Raw genomic sequence first — 15,511 nt, 5'->3', positions numbered from 1 at the left:
CAGTCTGCAGATAAGGCTCAAAGTTAGCCCGCACTTTGATCTGGCCTAGATCCAATCTTCCCCTGAAATCTTCACAAATATATTTATGATATTATTGCACATAGTAACCAGAGAAATTCTTACTCTTTGTGATGAACCAAGTTACATCAGCTAAGAAGCTAATACAGTACACATGCTTTGAGGTTTCATTGATCATTCTAATGCCTTGTGGGCATAAATACTTAGTCAAGCGAATTTAAAAATAAAACAGCAACAGTAAACCCACAGATATTGAAGCATCAGTCAGGCCTCTTTCCAAATTAAAAATCGCAATATCATCAAATAATTCAACAAGTTTAATCTTTTCACTGACATTCAATTGAGAAAATTAATTACAAGCATGTGTTGGAAATTCATGCTCTCTTTCCCTTTATCCTTTTCACTTGTTTAAAAGGAAATGCAAATAATAATGTCTCTTATAATTTCTAGTTTTACACTGGTGTCTTTAAAATTGAAATAATGCTTTTAAAGTAAAGAATCTAAATTATCTAATTAAACCAAGTGAGGGATGGTTTTATGGGTGAGTGATGCTTCACTGAGCAATGCAGAGCATCATAGGTCCCTGATTCAATCTTTGGGCCTTCTAATCTTAGCTGGGGTGGCTGTTGGGGCACCACAATTGAAAATGACTAAGCTAGAAACAAAATCACAGTACCCCCACCCTGCCTCATGATATTCTACATTTGTAGGTATTGAGTGAGGGGTGGACTGGACTTATTTTGCGACACAATCACAATTGGATAACCTGTTGACGTGCCTTCTCAAGGGTCACATTTTAAGAATGGCCACGTACATAACAGATGTTCAAGAGACTGGCTAGCACTTGTGGAATCACACCACAAGGAAAAAGTAACTCTTGAAAGAACAAAACAAAATTAGGATGACTGCCTTGAACTGCATTCTGAAATTTCACTCTGGGACAGATATTGCACTTGCTGTAGTGCAAGCAATCCAAGTAGCCAATTCAGCAAAAATACTCGAGTTCTCAAAGTAGGTTAGTATGACCGTGCTAAAAATTGAACTTCCAAGGGAATGTCAGAGGGCCAAGGGAATGTAAAATTTCATAATATTGCCTGTACATGGAAATCAGAGGCTTGATTGTTCTCTCTACTACATCCAGGTGTTGTTTTATATCCTCTAACGAGGAAAATCTGCTCTGTATTTATAAAGCTTGTTTCCTTTGAAAAAAGGCATCACCAGCACCACTAACATAGTAAAACATCCCAAGACATATCACAAGAAGCAGTATCAAACACAATTTGACACAAAGCCTCATTGGAGATAATAGAACACATAACCAAAATCTTGGTCCAAGAGGTTGGCTTTAAGAAGCATCTTAAAGGGGAGAGAGAAGTAGAGAGATAAGAGGTTCAAGGAGGAAATTCCAGTGCTGAGAGCCAAAACAAAGGCATGGCCACCAATGGTGCAGTGATTAAAATTGGGGACTCACAAGGGGCCAGAATCGGAGGAACACAGATGTTTTGGGGTTGTTATGCTGGACAATGTTAGAAATATGGAAAGCAAAGTCATGGAGAGATTTCAAGCAAAGATGAAGAATTTTAAATCAAGGCATTGCTGGCTTGGGAGCCAATGTAGGTCATCAAGCACAGGAGTGATGGGTGAATGGGGCTAAGTTAGGATATGGGCAGCAACATTTTGGATGACCTCAAGTTTACAGAGGGAGCAAGGTGGCCTTGAGAACATTGGAATATTTGAGTCTAGAGGTAACAAAGAATGAAGGTTTCATCAGCATGCGAGTTGAGGCAGGGGTGGAACTGGGTGATGCTACAGAGGTGCATGTAGGTGGTCATAGTAATCAAGAGGGTCCAGGGACAGAAGTTCAGTTTAAATATGACACCAAGGTTGTGAATGGTCTGGTTCAGCCTCAAACAATGGCCAAGGATAGCGATGGAGTCAGTGGCAAGGAAATGGAGACTAACAGGAAAAAGTCTATTTTACAGCAAGCAAAGTCTACTTACTTGTCAAATGGAGTCTTATATAAACAATGCACTCCAGCAGCCTACAGAGTTCATCTAAATAGGGTACTTACGAAATACAGTAAACAGAATTCATGACCGAAACAACAGTAATATCTCCCAATGAAAGGTGACAGAAAAATGAAGTGGAGGATATTTACCTAAAGATATATGTGGATAAAGCAAAACACACTCTTTTACAGCAATGTGGACTGCAGGTGTGATAAACTTGGGAAATACCCAATCATCTTGATTCTGGCCAGAAATAGCGGTTTCACAATATGAAGCCGATAGAGTTAATGGTGGGGACCAAAGGCAATGATTTATTTAATATTTAATTGGTGGAAAATTCTGCTCATCCAACGCTGGATGTTGGGCAAATGCAATATATTCTAACAATGAATACTCTATGATTGAGAACATTCTCTTTTTTGTTGAAGTTCCAGTTCTACCAAGCATCAGTTACCAAACAAATTGGTCTGGCTAGTGACTAAATCTGACAAACCAGAAAACCATACTCTGGCATAAGGTTAAGAATTTAATGAGAAAACAAAATGATAGTAGATTGCCATCTTACTGCCTGAGTGGGGCAGGGTAAAAGGCAGCTAGGTGACAGCAGTTGCCTTATTTCCCTTCCATCAGTGGAAAGACACCAACCAGACTCTATCGCCAGCATGTGATCCCCCGACCTTCCCCAAATTTCCTCTCTACCGTCTGCCCAGGTGATGTTATCACCCAGGCTGGAAAGACAAAAATCTTTTTCATGGCATTTTGTTGATAGCCTCTTGTTGCTCTGAACGACTATGCCAATAGTCTGATTAAGCAGTGTCAATTGAGCTTTGAACTGACGACACTGGTAAATTCAATAACCAATTATCAAACTAGAATTCATCATCCACTTCAATCATGGTGAATTACCTTCTGGGTTCCAGTGAAACTGTATGTAGTACACTTACAGTACTCATTTCTGTCACACAAATGGAGGACAAACAACCTCTTAAGAGTAACCCTACACCACTCCTTTTATTTTACTCCTTCACACATAATGTAATTCTTGCTCAAGTTCCACAATTTGTTTTGCCCATATTTTATAAGTTAATGTTTATCAATGGCAAAGAGAATTAAAAACAACCTCAAAACACAGATGATATTTATAATTAGAAGGATCATAAAAATAAAGCAGTTTTCAATCCTGTTTATTTGTGGCCTAGAGTAGTACAAAGATAATGCTCAATAATACACAAACTGTAATACGTTGATTTAAATCTCAATAATATTCAAATTGTAGGTTTGAGTAATTACATCGCCATTTGTATATTATTGGGATTTAAACCAATTTATCATAGTTTATGAATGTAAACCATCAGAGTTAATCATTTTAATTTTTTTTCATAGGGGAGAATGCGATGCAAAATGCTGGGAGCAGGTGCACAGCAGAGGATTCCTCAGCTGACATTATTTCAGTATATCCTCACATTTGATTGGCTTTTTCCCATCATTGCAAAAGCACTGACCTACTTGCCCTTGGGTAGCACAGGCACAAAAACCCTATTATTAGTGTTGTTGTGAAACCATGCTTTATATCAAAATGATTTTTGAATTTATTGTTTGGAAACCCCTAATTGATTTTAATAAAAAAGACTAGAACCACATTCCAGTGACTTGAGATCAGTCAAAGATGGCTGCATATTTTTACTGTGCCTTACGCACTCCAAAATTATTGAAATAGAGACATCTTGTCTGCAAAGCTGCACCAGGAGCAATGGCCTTAAAAGATGATGTATGGGGGCCATCTCCTATCCCATTAGCAGAACGTCCAGAAAATCACCTTGGTACTCAACTGGGTGGAGACAAAGTATTATACATAATCACTTGGATAATGGGACCGATGCTGAGAGAGCAATTCCCAGCCATGATCTAATCAAGGTAACTGGAATGCATTAACCATGATCATATTTGGACCACAGGGAAGTTGGAGAGAAGCTTATTTGATAAATTCTGATAACAAGTGGTTGCACAAGTGAACATATTTTGTCACTTTAAAATATATTCATTTTCACTGAATAAAGTGTAATGTTGTCTTGCACCTTCATTGACAGACTTCACAAATGAAGCCCCCCCCCATCACTAGCAGTTCAGCTGCAAGCAACTGAACCATGAGTGATTCTGGAGGGAGAAGTGTGTGTGTGACAGGGCCTTTTGGAGCCTCGTGCAAGCACTTTCCCATGCACATGGACCCTTCACCCATCAAACTCATCTTACAGTACTGACCATTTTCAATACTGCCTGCTGGGGTTCTTTCTCAGTTGTCCATCTGAGCTGATCTGCAACTCCGCCCACCCACTGACCACCCACTGACCACCCACTGACCACACTCCCATCAGCACCTGTGCCTGTCCAACATGAGGCTTCACTCGCTTTCAATTTCTGCGAAATGGTAGTTGTCAAGTTTATCGTTAGCTCCCCCATCCTTTCCCCCCACCCAATCACCCATGTCCTTTCCCCCATCACTGTGGACCACCCTGGCATCCCCTTCCACCACCCCGTCACCTACCAACCTGAACCCTTGTCATTCCAGGCTGTCCAGGTGAACATGCATGTTCTCTACCTTCCTGAAAATCCAACCTACATCTACACTGACCACCCTGACCTCCTCCCTCCTAGCTCCAGGGTCCATGTCTGCCTCCAAGCCTCCACCAACCATCCTCGCCTTTCTACCATTACTGACACACCCGCACCCTACCAGCTCCGTTTGCCCCCTCTCACACTCACCATTCCCTCTTAACTCGCCCACCCTCTGTTCGCTCCCAAGGAAGCCATCATCGACGCCATAGACCTTCCCTTGAACGTTCACCTGGACATTATTACCCCTCCCAATTTTGCTCTGACTCAACCCCTGTCCCCTCCCTCCTCCGGACACCTTCCCCTCTCTGAACTCCCACTTGCCCCTGGACACCTTACCCTCTTTGAACTCCCCCAGGAAGCCTTCCCCCCTCCGAACTCCCTCCCTTACACCTACCTCCACCCTTACAGCATTCTCCTCCATTGCAGCCTCCTCCCCCCATACTCCCTCTTACCCCCCAGGCATTCTCCTTCCAACCTTCCCTTCCCCTGACACCTTCACCCTCCCAACACCTTTGTTCCCCCCCAAAACCTCAGCTCCGACACCTTCGTTTCCCGCCGTCCTCCCCAGCCTCACCTCCTGATACACCTTCATCTCCAATTCACATCAAGGCCTTCCTCTCCTCCCACTTTGCCGATCATCTGTAGCAGCCCATGGCCAAGATCGTGATGTTTCAAATCAGTCCTGAAGCACGACGGAGACCTCCCACCTTTTAACAGCTGCTTTACAGTGGAGCAATTGCATGACTTTCCACCCAGCATGTGCCACACATTCCTTCCTCCAGGGTCTGCTAGCTGTAGGGGTCCAGCATCATCATCTCCTCGGATGTCCCTGATCTGAGCAAGGTCCTAACGCTAAGTCCTGACTTCAGCACGTCACACTTGTCCAGATGTGTTCTGGGCCAGCTGGGATGCAATTTGGGTTCATGCAGGTCTCAAACGGATACGATCAGATGACCCCGCTGTGATTTCACGCCTGTGTGAAACCGGTTTCTGCCCCTCATGCCAAAATGCACCCCCCTCCGCCTGCCATGACGCCCACTGTCAACAGGACTTGATGATTCCTCCCTATGAGTCAACATAGGGTTTTCAGGTAGAGGATAAGCTTCCTGGATATAACCAAGAACAGTGTCTCAGGAGGCTCAGAGAATCGCGCCAAGTGTTGGCTGACGTCTGCAGTCTTTTGGAGAAGACTTCCTGCCTTGTGGATCAAGTGGGCACATATTGTCATTGGTTGTCAAAGTCTAATTTTTTTGCCTCTGGCTTCCTCCAGGGATCTCGAGGAGGTCTTTCTAGAATCTTGCAATCTGCTGTCCACAAACGTATTACACACATGTCTGATACCATGATGACCAGGGCAGGAATTATCTGCACTTTGCAACTGATGGTGATACTCAGAATAAGAAGTCTTTTAGTTCTGTGGCTCTGGCTGGCTTCCCACATGTCCAGGGAATCATCGACTGCATACTTGCGGCAATCAGGGCCCCCAAACCATGCTGGAATCCTCATCATTCGAAGGGGATGGAGGCCACTGAGTTAGGGGAAGCAACAGGTGAGAAGTGGAAGCACCTTGAACAGGGTATCCACTTCCATGTCTCCTTTCTTCATCTTCCCTCTCATGGCCCATTGGTATTTCCTGGCTGTACTGAGCTGGAGAGAACTTTTCTACATTTCAGTGTGGTGCTGATGTACCAAGGCAAAGTTTTTATCAGTCCTTTATAATGTGGCATTCCAAGTACCAGCATTTATTTGTATTCTTCAGCATCTTATGCTCTATGTGGGTGGTCACTTTTATATGAATGTAGACATCATCAGAAGGCATTCATGTTAGAGACAGACTCTTCCAAACTCTCAACTGTGCACAGTGCAGATAGAAAGACTGCCAGAACATCACAGATTTTCTGCCACAACTTCAGGAGTACCCTCTTTGTCAACAGCCCGCAAGGCTCAGCATCCTATGCCCTCCGACAAGAATCTCCACTACTGTACCCATCTCCACCACTTGCTCTTACTCATTTGTGATAGAATCATAGAAGGTTTACAGCACAGAAAGAGACTACCTGGTCCATTGTTTCTGTGCCGGCCGATATGTGAGACTAGACATGCACTTTCCTATGTCCTCTGACATCACAGCAGCAGGGAGGTGTTGCTTGTATTCCTTCTGGGCTGGTCCATGAGACTGGTTGGACTTTTCTAGCTATGACACAGTTGTTCTTCCTTCTGCCATTCTGCATCTAATTTTGCACCCATATTAATAATTGCACCCATTTTACAGCAACATTGCAACATGTACAAACCCTTGCCTGTCACTTCAAGTAAATTATTACCTTCACCCAGAATCACTCCAATACAACTCTTGTTTCTTATCAAAATTTTTTAAAGCTGTTTTATTAGTTTACAAATAAATAAAAAAGAAATATGGCACTGCTATGCTGTGATGTCATTATGTTGAAAAAGATACCCTGCTGACTTTCTCCTTCCCCTTCCCAAACTGAAAGCTTTGCCAAATAGTTTTTCAACATTTAGAGGTCATTAAACATTGCCATGTTTTCCTGAAACCATGAGACTAGTTGGCATTGACAAGGTTAAAGCCATGGCTCAGTTGGTAGCATTCTTGCCTGAGTCAGAAGGCTGAGTGTTAAGGCTTTGCCATTCCGGAGACTTGAGCACAAAAATCTAGACTGGCACTCCCAGTGCAGTACTAAGGGAGTACTGCACTGTTGGGTGCCATCTTTTGATTGAGATGTTAAACAGACATTAAAATGTCCTCCCTCTTGGAAGGAAGTAAAAGATCCCATGGCATTGTACCAAAAAAAGAGCAGGAGAGTTGTCCCCAGTGTCCTGGCCAACATTTATCTCTCAACCACCATCATTAAAAAAAAAATCTGATCACTATAACATTGCTGTTTGAGACACCTTGCTGTTTATCCAATACTATAAAAGCTTTAAAACTTTAAAACATTCAAGCCCCTTGGGTGTCCTGAGGCTATGAAAGGCATAATATAAATGCATGTTATTTTTCTTTTTAGCTGTCCAATCTTAAATTGTGAACACAAAATGTATTGAACACAGAATCCAATGACATTAGTGCTTAAAACTCACAATCACAGTTGAAAGGAAATAGAAATTTAAAGATGGTCCGTGTTATTTTGGTGACATGTGGCAATAGAAATTCCCGAGAAAGCACAGAAATAAAAAAAGGATTCTGTAACTTTCAAATTTGATGCAAAACTGAGAAAAAATACTGCTATTTACTCACAGAACAGACATTAATTTAGAGGAAAATTATTTTAAGGTTTTTACTACAGAACAATTCACATCTAAGGGGTTCTTAAAAATCTAGAACAACTGCAACATCTCGGGAGTTTCTGGATCATTACTGTCCTTCCCATCTACCAGAGTCTTTACAGAATTTTCATCAAGCAAATGTTTTTATGTCAATTAAATTCAGAGCCCATGAACTTATTGCTTCTTGTGTGCACTGCCAAGTGACATTAAAGAAGGAATATTGTAAATGTTTGTAATACCAATAAATATGCAGTACAATGCCATATGGTGTGTTGATGGATTATTGCACAATTTTTATGGAGTGGAAATTAAGTGCTCTCTTTCACTTTTCTTGAATAAACCTGGATAAGCAAATATAAAATACAAATCAAATGAACAAGAGGAAATCAACACAACCCCTGCACCCACCACCTCCCCCACCCCCCCCACCCAATCCCTGCCAGAGGATACTTTATAGATGAAAAACCAACCCTTTCTTTACTGGAGATCCAGACAACTTACTGCACTTTGATAAGTCACTGGCCAAATGCAATCTGAGCTGACCAGTATAAGTGGCATCACTTACCGATTTCCCAGGTAGAAAGGTCATTGGCTTCAATTTCCTTCTGTCCAATGAAGTACCAAATACAGGCCATCCAGTGTGCTATCAGGGCAAACATGGACATGAGCAATGTAAGGACCACAGCACTGTACTGAGAGTAACGGTCCAGTTTCTGAAGCAGCCGTAGCAGGCGCAGTAAGCGCACAGTTTTCAGCAGATGAACACCAAAATACTGTGGAAATTAAACAATCAGATTCACAAAAATGTCATTTTGCCTTAGAGAAAGTTTATTTTTCTGCTGAGAGTGAAAGGCTAGTTCCAATTAATTGCTGACAATCAATCATAGACTAGCCACCAATAAATCTAGACTCATAAGATTGCAAGCAATTATACTCCAATGTCATTGAATCCCAGGCAGATCACAGCAGTGGATTTCAACTGTTTTGTGAGAAAATCCTCGCACATTCTCATGGGTCCCTATCCTGAAGACACTGTCAGCTGTCCAAAGAAAATCGGGCTTTCACTTCTATTTAAGTAGCCCAACAACAAAAAAACTATCACAGAAAATCAACCTATACAGAATGGCAGAGATAAGAATCCCTCACAGGGCCTCTGGGATCCCTTGTGGACTCAGGATCCAGAGATCCCAGTTTGAAAACCAATGATATAAAGCTGCTGTAGGATATTACAGAAAACCATCACCTATAAATAATAGAAATTTGCTCAGTTTTATCAACCAAATTTTTATGGAAGGATTTATACTAATTAAAGCCTTATTGTTGTAGAAAAGAGAAAATGGGGCAGCATTGTTTAAGAACTGCATTTGAGCACAAATCTGGGCTCGTGCTTCAGTGCAGAACTGACCGGGTGCTGTACTGTGGAAGTGCAATTTAGAAATCAGGCATTAAAGTCAGACCCACCCTAACTGCCTGTTCAAAACTCATGCAACTATTCAAACAACAACAAGAGAATTCCGAAGTAAAATGTTTTTATTGTAAGAAGCACCGAGAATACGCTGTTCCATTACTTGCCAATAATCTGCTGTGACTTTGTAAATCTTTGCTTTAAAAAAATAATCATCAAGAGCAATGAGGGATAAGCAGCAAATGCTGGCTTTGTCAGCGGTACTCAGCCCACGAAAAGAATTTAAAAAGTACCCATTTAACTATTTCTTTTGAACTTATCTTCTTCTCATCTCATTGTCTTTAGTAAGTAGTGCCATAATCTTGTCACTTGATCTTTATGACTTTGAACTATTTATTTCAGTCAAAAACTTCATTTTATGATACAGCAATATGTGGGCAGAATTCTACCATAGACTTTAGGACACCGATGTTTTGGGGGTGGGAAGCCAAGCCTGCATTTGCCTCCGGGATCACTGTCCAATTAAGGGCGGTGATACTGTCGGCCTCATTAGAGGGCCAGCAGCTCTCTGAAAGGTAGGCACTGCTGAGGCAGATCAGAGACCGGGAGGGCACCTCAACATGGTGCTGCCCTCAAAAACGGTACATTTTAAAGTAAAATCCAGAGGTACCAAGCAATCAAACCCTAATGGAGCCACAGGTGGCTTTCCCTGGAGCCTCCAGGCTGCGGCACGGACGCTAAAGGCCTCCCCAAGCAGTCGGCCATCCGGGAAAATTGCTCCTACTCGGGACTTCAATCATTTAAACTGGTCTCCCGCCTGGTTTCCACACGCAGCTCATCTGCGTCCAGTCCCGCTGCCGGGAAACTTGACACGACAGCAGGACTGCATCGGGAGTTGTCCTAAACTGGCTCCCTGCTACTTTACAGGTCCCACCTTTCCCTGGGACCAGTAAAATCATGCCCTTTGAACCAAAGTGATGAAATTTGTTGTCATCCCTTTGATTGGTCTGGAACATTAAATCTGTACATATTTGAACAGTTCAGTAAAAGACCTGGAGCTGGATTCATCCTCTTGCACAAATTATATAATTAATTAAATTTGAAAATTAGCCTGATCTAAAGTCGATTAGCCAACGAATTAATGACAAGGGAAGTTGGTTTTGTAATTATATTACTGCAGCACAGACAAAGGCAATTTCTGGTCTGGGAGCATTATTATAATTTCTTTTCTGGGAACACTATTGTAATTTCAGTGAGATGCTGCTGATGCCTGAGACAACAGAAGTCCCATCATAGAAGTGACTTCTTCCCATCTCGCATGTGGAGTTGCTTCACTGGTTTGAAATCCACCTGATGGACAGCTGAATTGAAGGCACCAGCAGCCTCACTCGATTGTGAAGTCATTTTGCAAATAAATACAGTTTCAGTAGCATACTGTATTTTCAAGAAAAATTAGTGGGTTCTTATAAGTCTATGAAGTAGCATCACAAATTTTTGGTATTGAAAAGGAACATTAAATTGGACCTAGTTGGCATGTATTTAATGAGGAGACTTTATTTAAGCATATATATACATTCAAATATTAAACAATAAATTGTGTTTATTAAAGTTGTGTGTATAAAGGATAGGTGTGGGTGATAGGGATGGGTTCCAAAACATGAGTCAGAGCAAGAAGCTTTCTGACAGCGTGCTACTAAAACAAAAGCTTGCAACTACAAAAATAATTTGTAGTGAAGAGTAATCTGCAACGTCTTGAGAAGAAGTTTGAAAGGATCAACAGGAGTTGCAAGGTGTGATTTGAAGATAGTGTTAGAGCAGATTATTTTAAAAACTATTAAACACCACACTTACAGTAATAAAACAATGGCCCAGATTCATCCGGAAATTCAGGCATTTTTTGTAGCATGAATATATTGATTCATCCAAGTCTGATAGAGACATTCAAAATCGTGAGGGAACTGGACACTGTCGACAATGTTCCCATTGAGAGAATTGAGGGCACAGATTTAAGATAATTAGCAACAGAGCCAATGTGTTTTAGACATAGACATGAGGATTATCATTTTTTTATGAAGTAAGTGGTGAGGATCTGGAGTGCACTGCCTGAGAGTGTGGTGGAGGCAGAATCAAATTCAAAAAGGGAGTTGGACCATTATCTGAAAAGGAAAAATTTGCAGGGCTACAGGAAAAAAGGAGGGGGAGTGGCACTAGGGGATTTGCGTTTGCAGAGAGCCAGCACAAACACAATGGGCCAAATGGTTTCCTTCTGTGCTGTAACCATTCTGTGATTCTATGAAATCCAAGTTTGTGAAGCCTAACTTGAGAGTAGATTTGATCAAGAAGCTGAGGTATTGCTAATGTCAATTCAAATCTCCAAGAATCCTTGTTCACCTATTAATTGGTAACTAGTCTGTTGCTAGATTACAAAAGAAACTCCTGAGAATGAAACTTCTTCTTAGTTCCTCCTCACTAGGATCCATCATAATATAAATTCATCACAAGCTCCCCAATGGCTGAGTGGTATGTTAGTGAGACAGACAAATCAGGACACATGACCTGCAGTGACTGCTGATTTTAACACAAGACGGAAGGAAAGTGATGCAACAATAGATAACTCAGCCCTGGGTTAGAGATGGTTGAATTCCAAATTCCTTCATCTGTTGAATATTCAACTTAATTTCTCACCACCCCCATCAACACCTCACACCCCGAGACAATAAGAAAAGGGGAGGATGAGCAGACTGCAGTTGCAATTGTAGCCTAATTCTGCTCCAAGGCAAATTTTCCAGGATGAAATGTCACATTTGTCATCTAAGAATGCCGAGAGAGAGATGAGACCAAGCTAGGTTGCCTCTTAATTGAAAATAAAATATATTTAAACACTAGACTCTAAAGGTATGAAGATGCATTTTACTATTATTTACATTTAAAAAAATGTGTTTATGTTCTGTCTTTATGTTTGACTGTCCCTCCTGTCCCCCCTGTACGGTCTTAACTGGTTCACGGAAAGCAAGTGAATGCCAGTTGTTATTCCTGGTAATTTATTTACATGCTCACGGCTTTCTGATAATGCTTTCTTATTGGCTGTTTCTAGCTCTATTCTGGCATCTATGCATTGCTGTGCTGGTATTAGACAGACACTCCGTAAAGTCTTGTGGGTGTGACAGCAGTAGGAAGTGTCTTGTTACAATGTTCCAGGCACTATGAGTGAGGGCTAGACTTGCAAGGCCAACTGGTTTTTTCTTGCCAATCATTTCTGCATGTTTAGTTGTGTTGTCATGTGAGAAGTCACCCAAGTAGGCGGCAGTACCAACATGGGGAAGGGAAAAGAAATGGGAAAAATAAATAATTTAAAAATGCATTAACTAAAACATTCCAATTGTTTATGTGTCAGAATTAGAAATAAAATTTAGGCTGATTGCAGAGCCTGTCTCATTCTGGACTCCTAAAATTGGCCTCACAACCTTAAACAGAGATAAGGTACAGCCAGTTCAGGAGCGTCAGGCAGTGTTATTACTTAATGTGCATATGCTGTGATTTGTCACTTTCTGCATTTCAATATTTCCTAAGCAGATACACTCACCACATTGATATTGAATGCGTAGAGGAGGTCAAAAGGAAGTGCAGCTATAAGATCCACGAAGAACCAGGTAGTTGCATAGTGCACACAGATTGAGCGAGGATCATAGACAACCTGTCCAGACTTACTGACATATGTTGTCCGAAAATTCAGCATGATGTCTAGAAAATAGAAATAATATTGAAAGCATTAATTTCAAAATAATAACTTAAAAGGAAACAGCATTCTTTATGTAGAAGAGGACAGAACACAAATCATTTTAAAGGGCAAAGAAATGGGAAATAAATACTTTGTGTGTGGGGATTAGGCTCTGTATTTAAATATTATTCTTGGACCAGTAACTGTACACTTTGGATTTAATGGGAAATGTTTTGGTACATTGGAATTCAATGCTTGGATCAGCTATCCATTTAGCCAAAGTCAGCGGTATGAGAAATTCTTTAGCCTGCATGTATGACTGAGAGCACATATCCAAAGAAAATGCACCAACATGGAGTCCTGGTTGTGTCATCTTTTCACTTTAGTCAGTCAGCAGTGAACACAAGAGTAGATTTTCAGGGTACTTGCCCTTAGTGAGGTATCTCAGATGCCTCTAGTGTATCCAAAAATCCCAGGTCCCTGAACATAATTTTCCAATATGTAGTATGTCAAGCACTTTGCCATTAGCAAGGGTTAAGATAATCTACTCCACAGAATGATCAGAAGCTCCCATTTGTTGCACTGAGTGCTCAGTCCTCCTACATTCAGGAAGAGTAGTAACCAGTAACAGCCAGGGCTATCAAAGGCAGCCACTTATGTTTTGCCCTGGCAGTGAATTGTCTCCAGTAATTCGCTGAAAACCTAATGTATGAGGATTTTGTCTCTAGAGGCACCAGCGCTGCCTCTTTTATTGTGCAGTTTATAAACACAGCATAATAAGTATCCACTAGTAACTCCCTTCAAAAGAGAATTTTACATGAGAAGTGTGATCATTTGGTGCAAAACATGTTTTATTCTGTTTCCGACTGTTTCATCTCTCATTGAATTCTCTAGCAACAGTTTCCTATTCTTGGCTCCCTGATTTTCCTCATCTTCATGCAGCTTCTTCATCAGGAGACATTAGATCATCTTTTGTACAAAGATGACACCCAGCTCACCTGCCACTACCTCTATTGACACCTTCACTGCCTCTGTGTTGATAGATACCTTGTTTAACATCCAGTTCTTAACTGATGTTTGAGTGAATGAGATTCATTGGAATTATATATGATAGGTGCAAATGAGAGTAGTGTGATACACTGGAACTATAGGCAATTGGTGTGGGTGGTTCAGGAATGGTAATTTTGAACTTTACAGAATAGGGATTGAAATGGTTCAATTTATAACAAGAGTTTAATGTGAACTGTGAAGTCAGAAGGGGTGATTTTCCAACTTCAAATTGGTAGATGAGCCTTCCCCACTGGCGCAGTATGTTGTTAATTTCAGCATGGGCTTTACATTATTTCCTGACCCTAAAATAGTTAGAAAATGGCATGCAGCAAGCGTGTGAAGCAGCACAAGTTGGAAAATTACTCCTGGTGTGTTAGTTTCTTCGGAATTTGCAGTTCAACTGCAGCAACAACTTGCAATTATATAGCACCTTTAATAAGGTAAAGGCATCCCAATGTACTTCACAGAAGCACTATCTTAACAACCTTCGACACTGAGGCACATAAAAAGATGTTAGGACAGGTTGTCAAAAAGCTTGGTCAAAGAGATAGGTTTTAAGAAAGATGGAACATTTCAGGAAGAAAGTCTAGAGCTCAAGTCCTAGGCTACTGAAGGCACAGCTGTCAATGAAGGAGCAGTTAAAAACAAAAAAAACTGTGGATGCTGGAAATCCAAAACAAAAACAGAAATACCTGGAAAAACTCAGCAGGTCTGGCAGCATCAGTGGAGAAGAACAAAGTTGACATTTTGAGTTCTCATGACCCTTCAACAGAACTAAGTAAAAATAGGAGAGGGGTAAAATATAAGCTGGTATAAGGTGGGGGGTGGGGGGGGGGAGAGAAGTTGGGGGTGGTTGTTGTTGGGACAAGCAAGCAGTGATAGGAGCAGATAATCAAAAGATGTCACAGACAAAAGAACAAAGAGTTGTTGAAGGTCGTGATATTATCTAAAAGAATGTGCTAATTAAGAATAGATAGCATGGTACAGATAGCTCTAGTGGGGGTGGGGTGAAATAAGACTAAAAGGGCATAAAAGGTGTAGATTTAAAAATAATGGAAATAGGTGGGAAAAGAAAAATCTATATAAATTATTTCACCACCTTCAACACCGCTTTGTTCTTTTGTCTGTGACATCTTTTGATTATCTGCTCCTATCACTGCTTGCTTGTCCCAACAACCACCCCCACACACTTCTCTCCCCCCACCCCCGCCCCCCCACCTTAAACCAGCTTATATTTCACCCCTCTCCTATTTTTACTTAGTTCTGTTGAAGGGTCATGAGGACTCGAAACGTCAACTTTGTTCTTCTCCGCCGATGCTGCCAGACCTGCTGAGTTTTTCCAGGTATTTCTGTTTTTGTTAAGGAGCATTTAAAACTGGGGATGCACAAAAGGTTACACTTGGATGATGGCAG

General features: G+C 41.3%; 1 protein-coding gene across 1 annotated transcript in view; it reads right to left on the bottom strand.

Annotated features, from left to right (window-relative positions):
• Positions 1-15,511, bottom strand: part of kcnh3 (potassium voltage-gated channel, subfamily H (eag-related), member 3) — an 856,837-nt gene that overhangs the window by 333,685 nt on the left and 507,641 nt on the right. Inside the window, exons 7-8 of the mRNA XM_041200258.1 lie at positions 12,914-13,071; positions 8,491-8,698 (exon numbers count right to left, since the gene is read on the bottom strand). Coding sequence (XP_041056192.1) covers positions 8,491-8,698; positions 12,914-13,071 — 366 coding nt within the window. The remainder of the gene's footprint in view (positions 1-8,490; positions 8,699-12,913; positions 13,072-15,511) is intronic.

Source organism: Carcharodon carcharias, chromosome 12, assembly GCF_017639515.1.
Source record: "Carcharodon carcharias isolate sCarCar2 chromosome 12, sCarCar2.pri, whole genome shotgun sequence".
Classification (NCBI taxonomy): domain Eukaryota; kingdom Metazoa; phylum Chordata; class Chondrichthyes; order Lamniformes; family Lamnidae; genus Carcharodon; species Carcharodon carcharias.
Note: the sequence above shows the minus strand (reverse complement) of the source record. Positions and strands in the feature narration are given on the sequence as shown.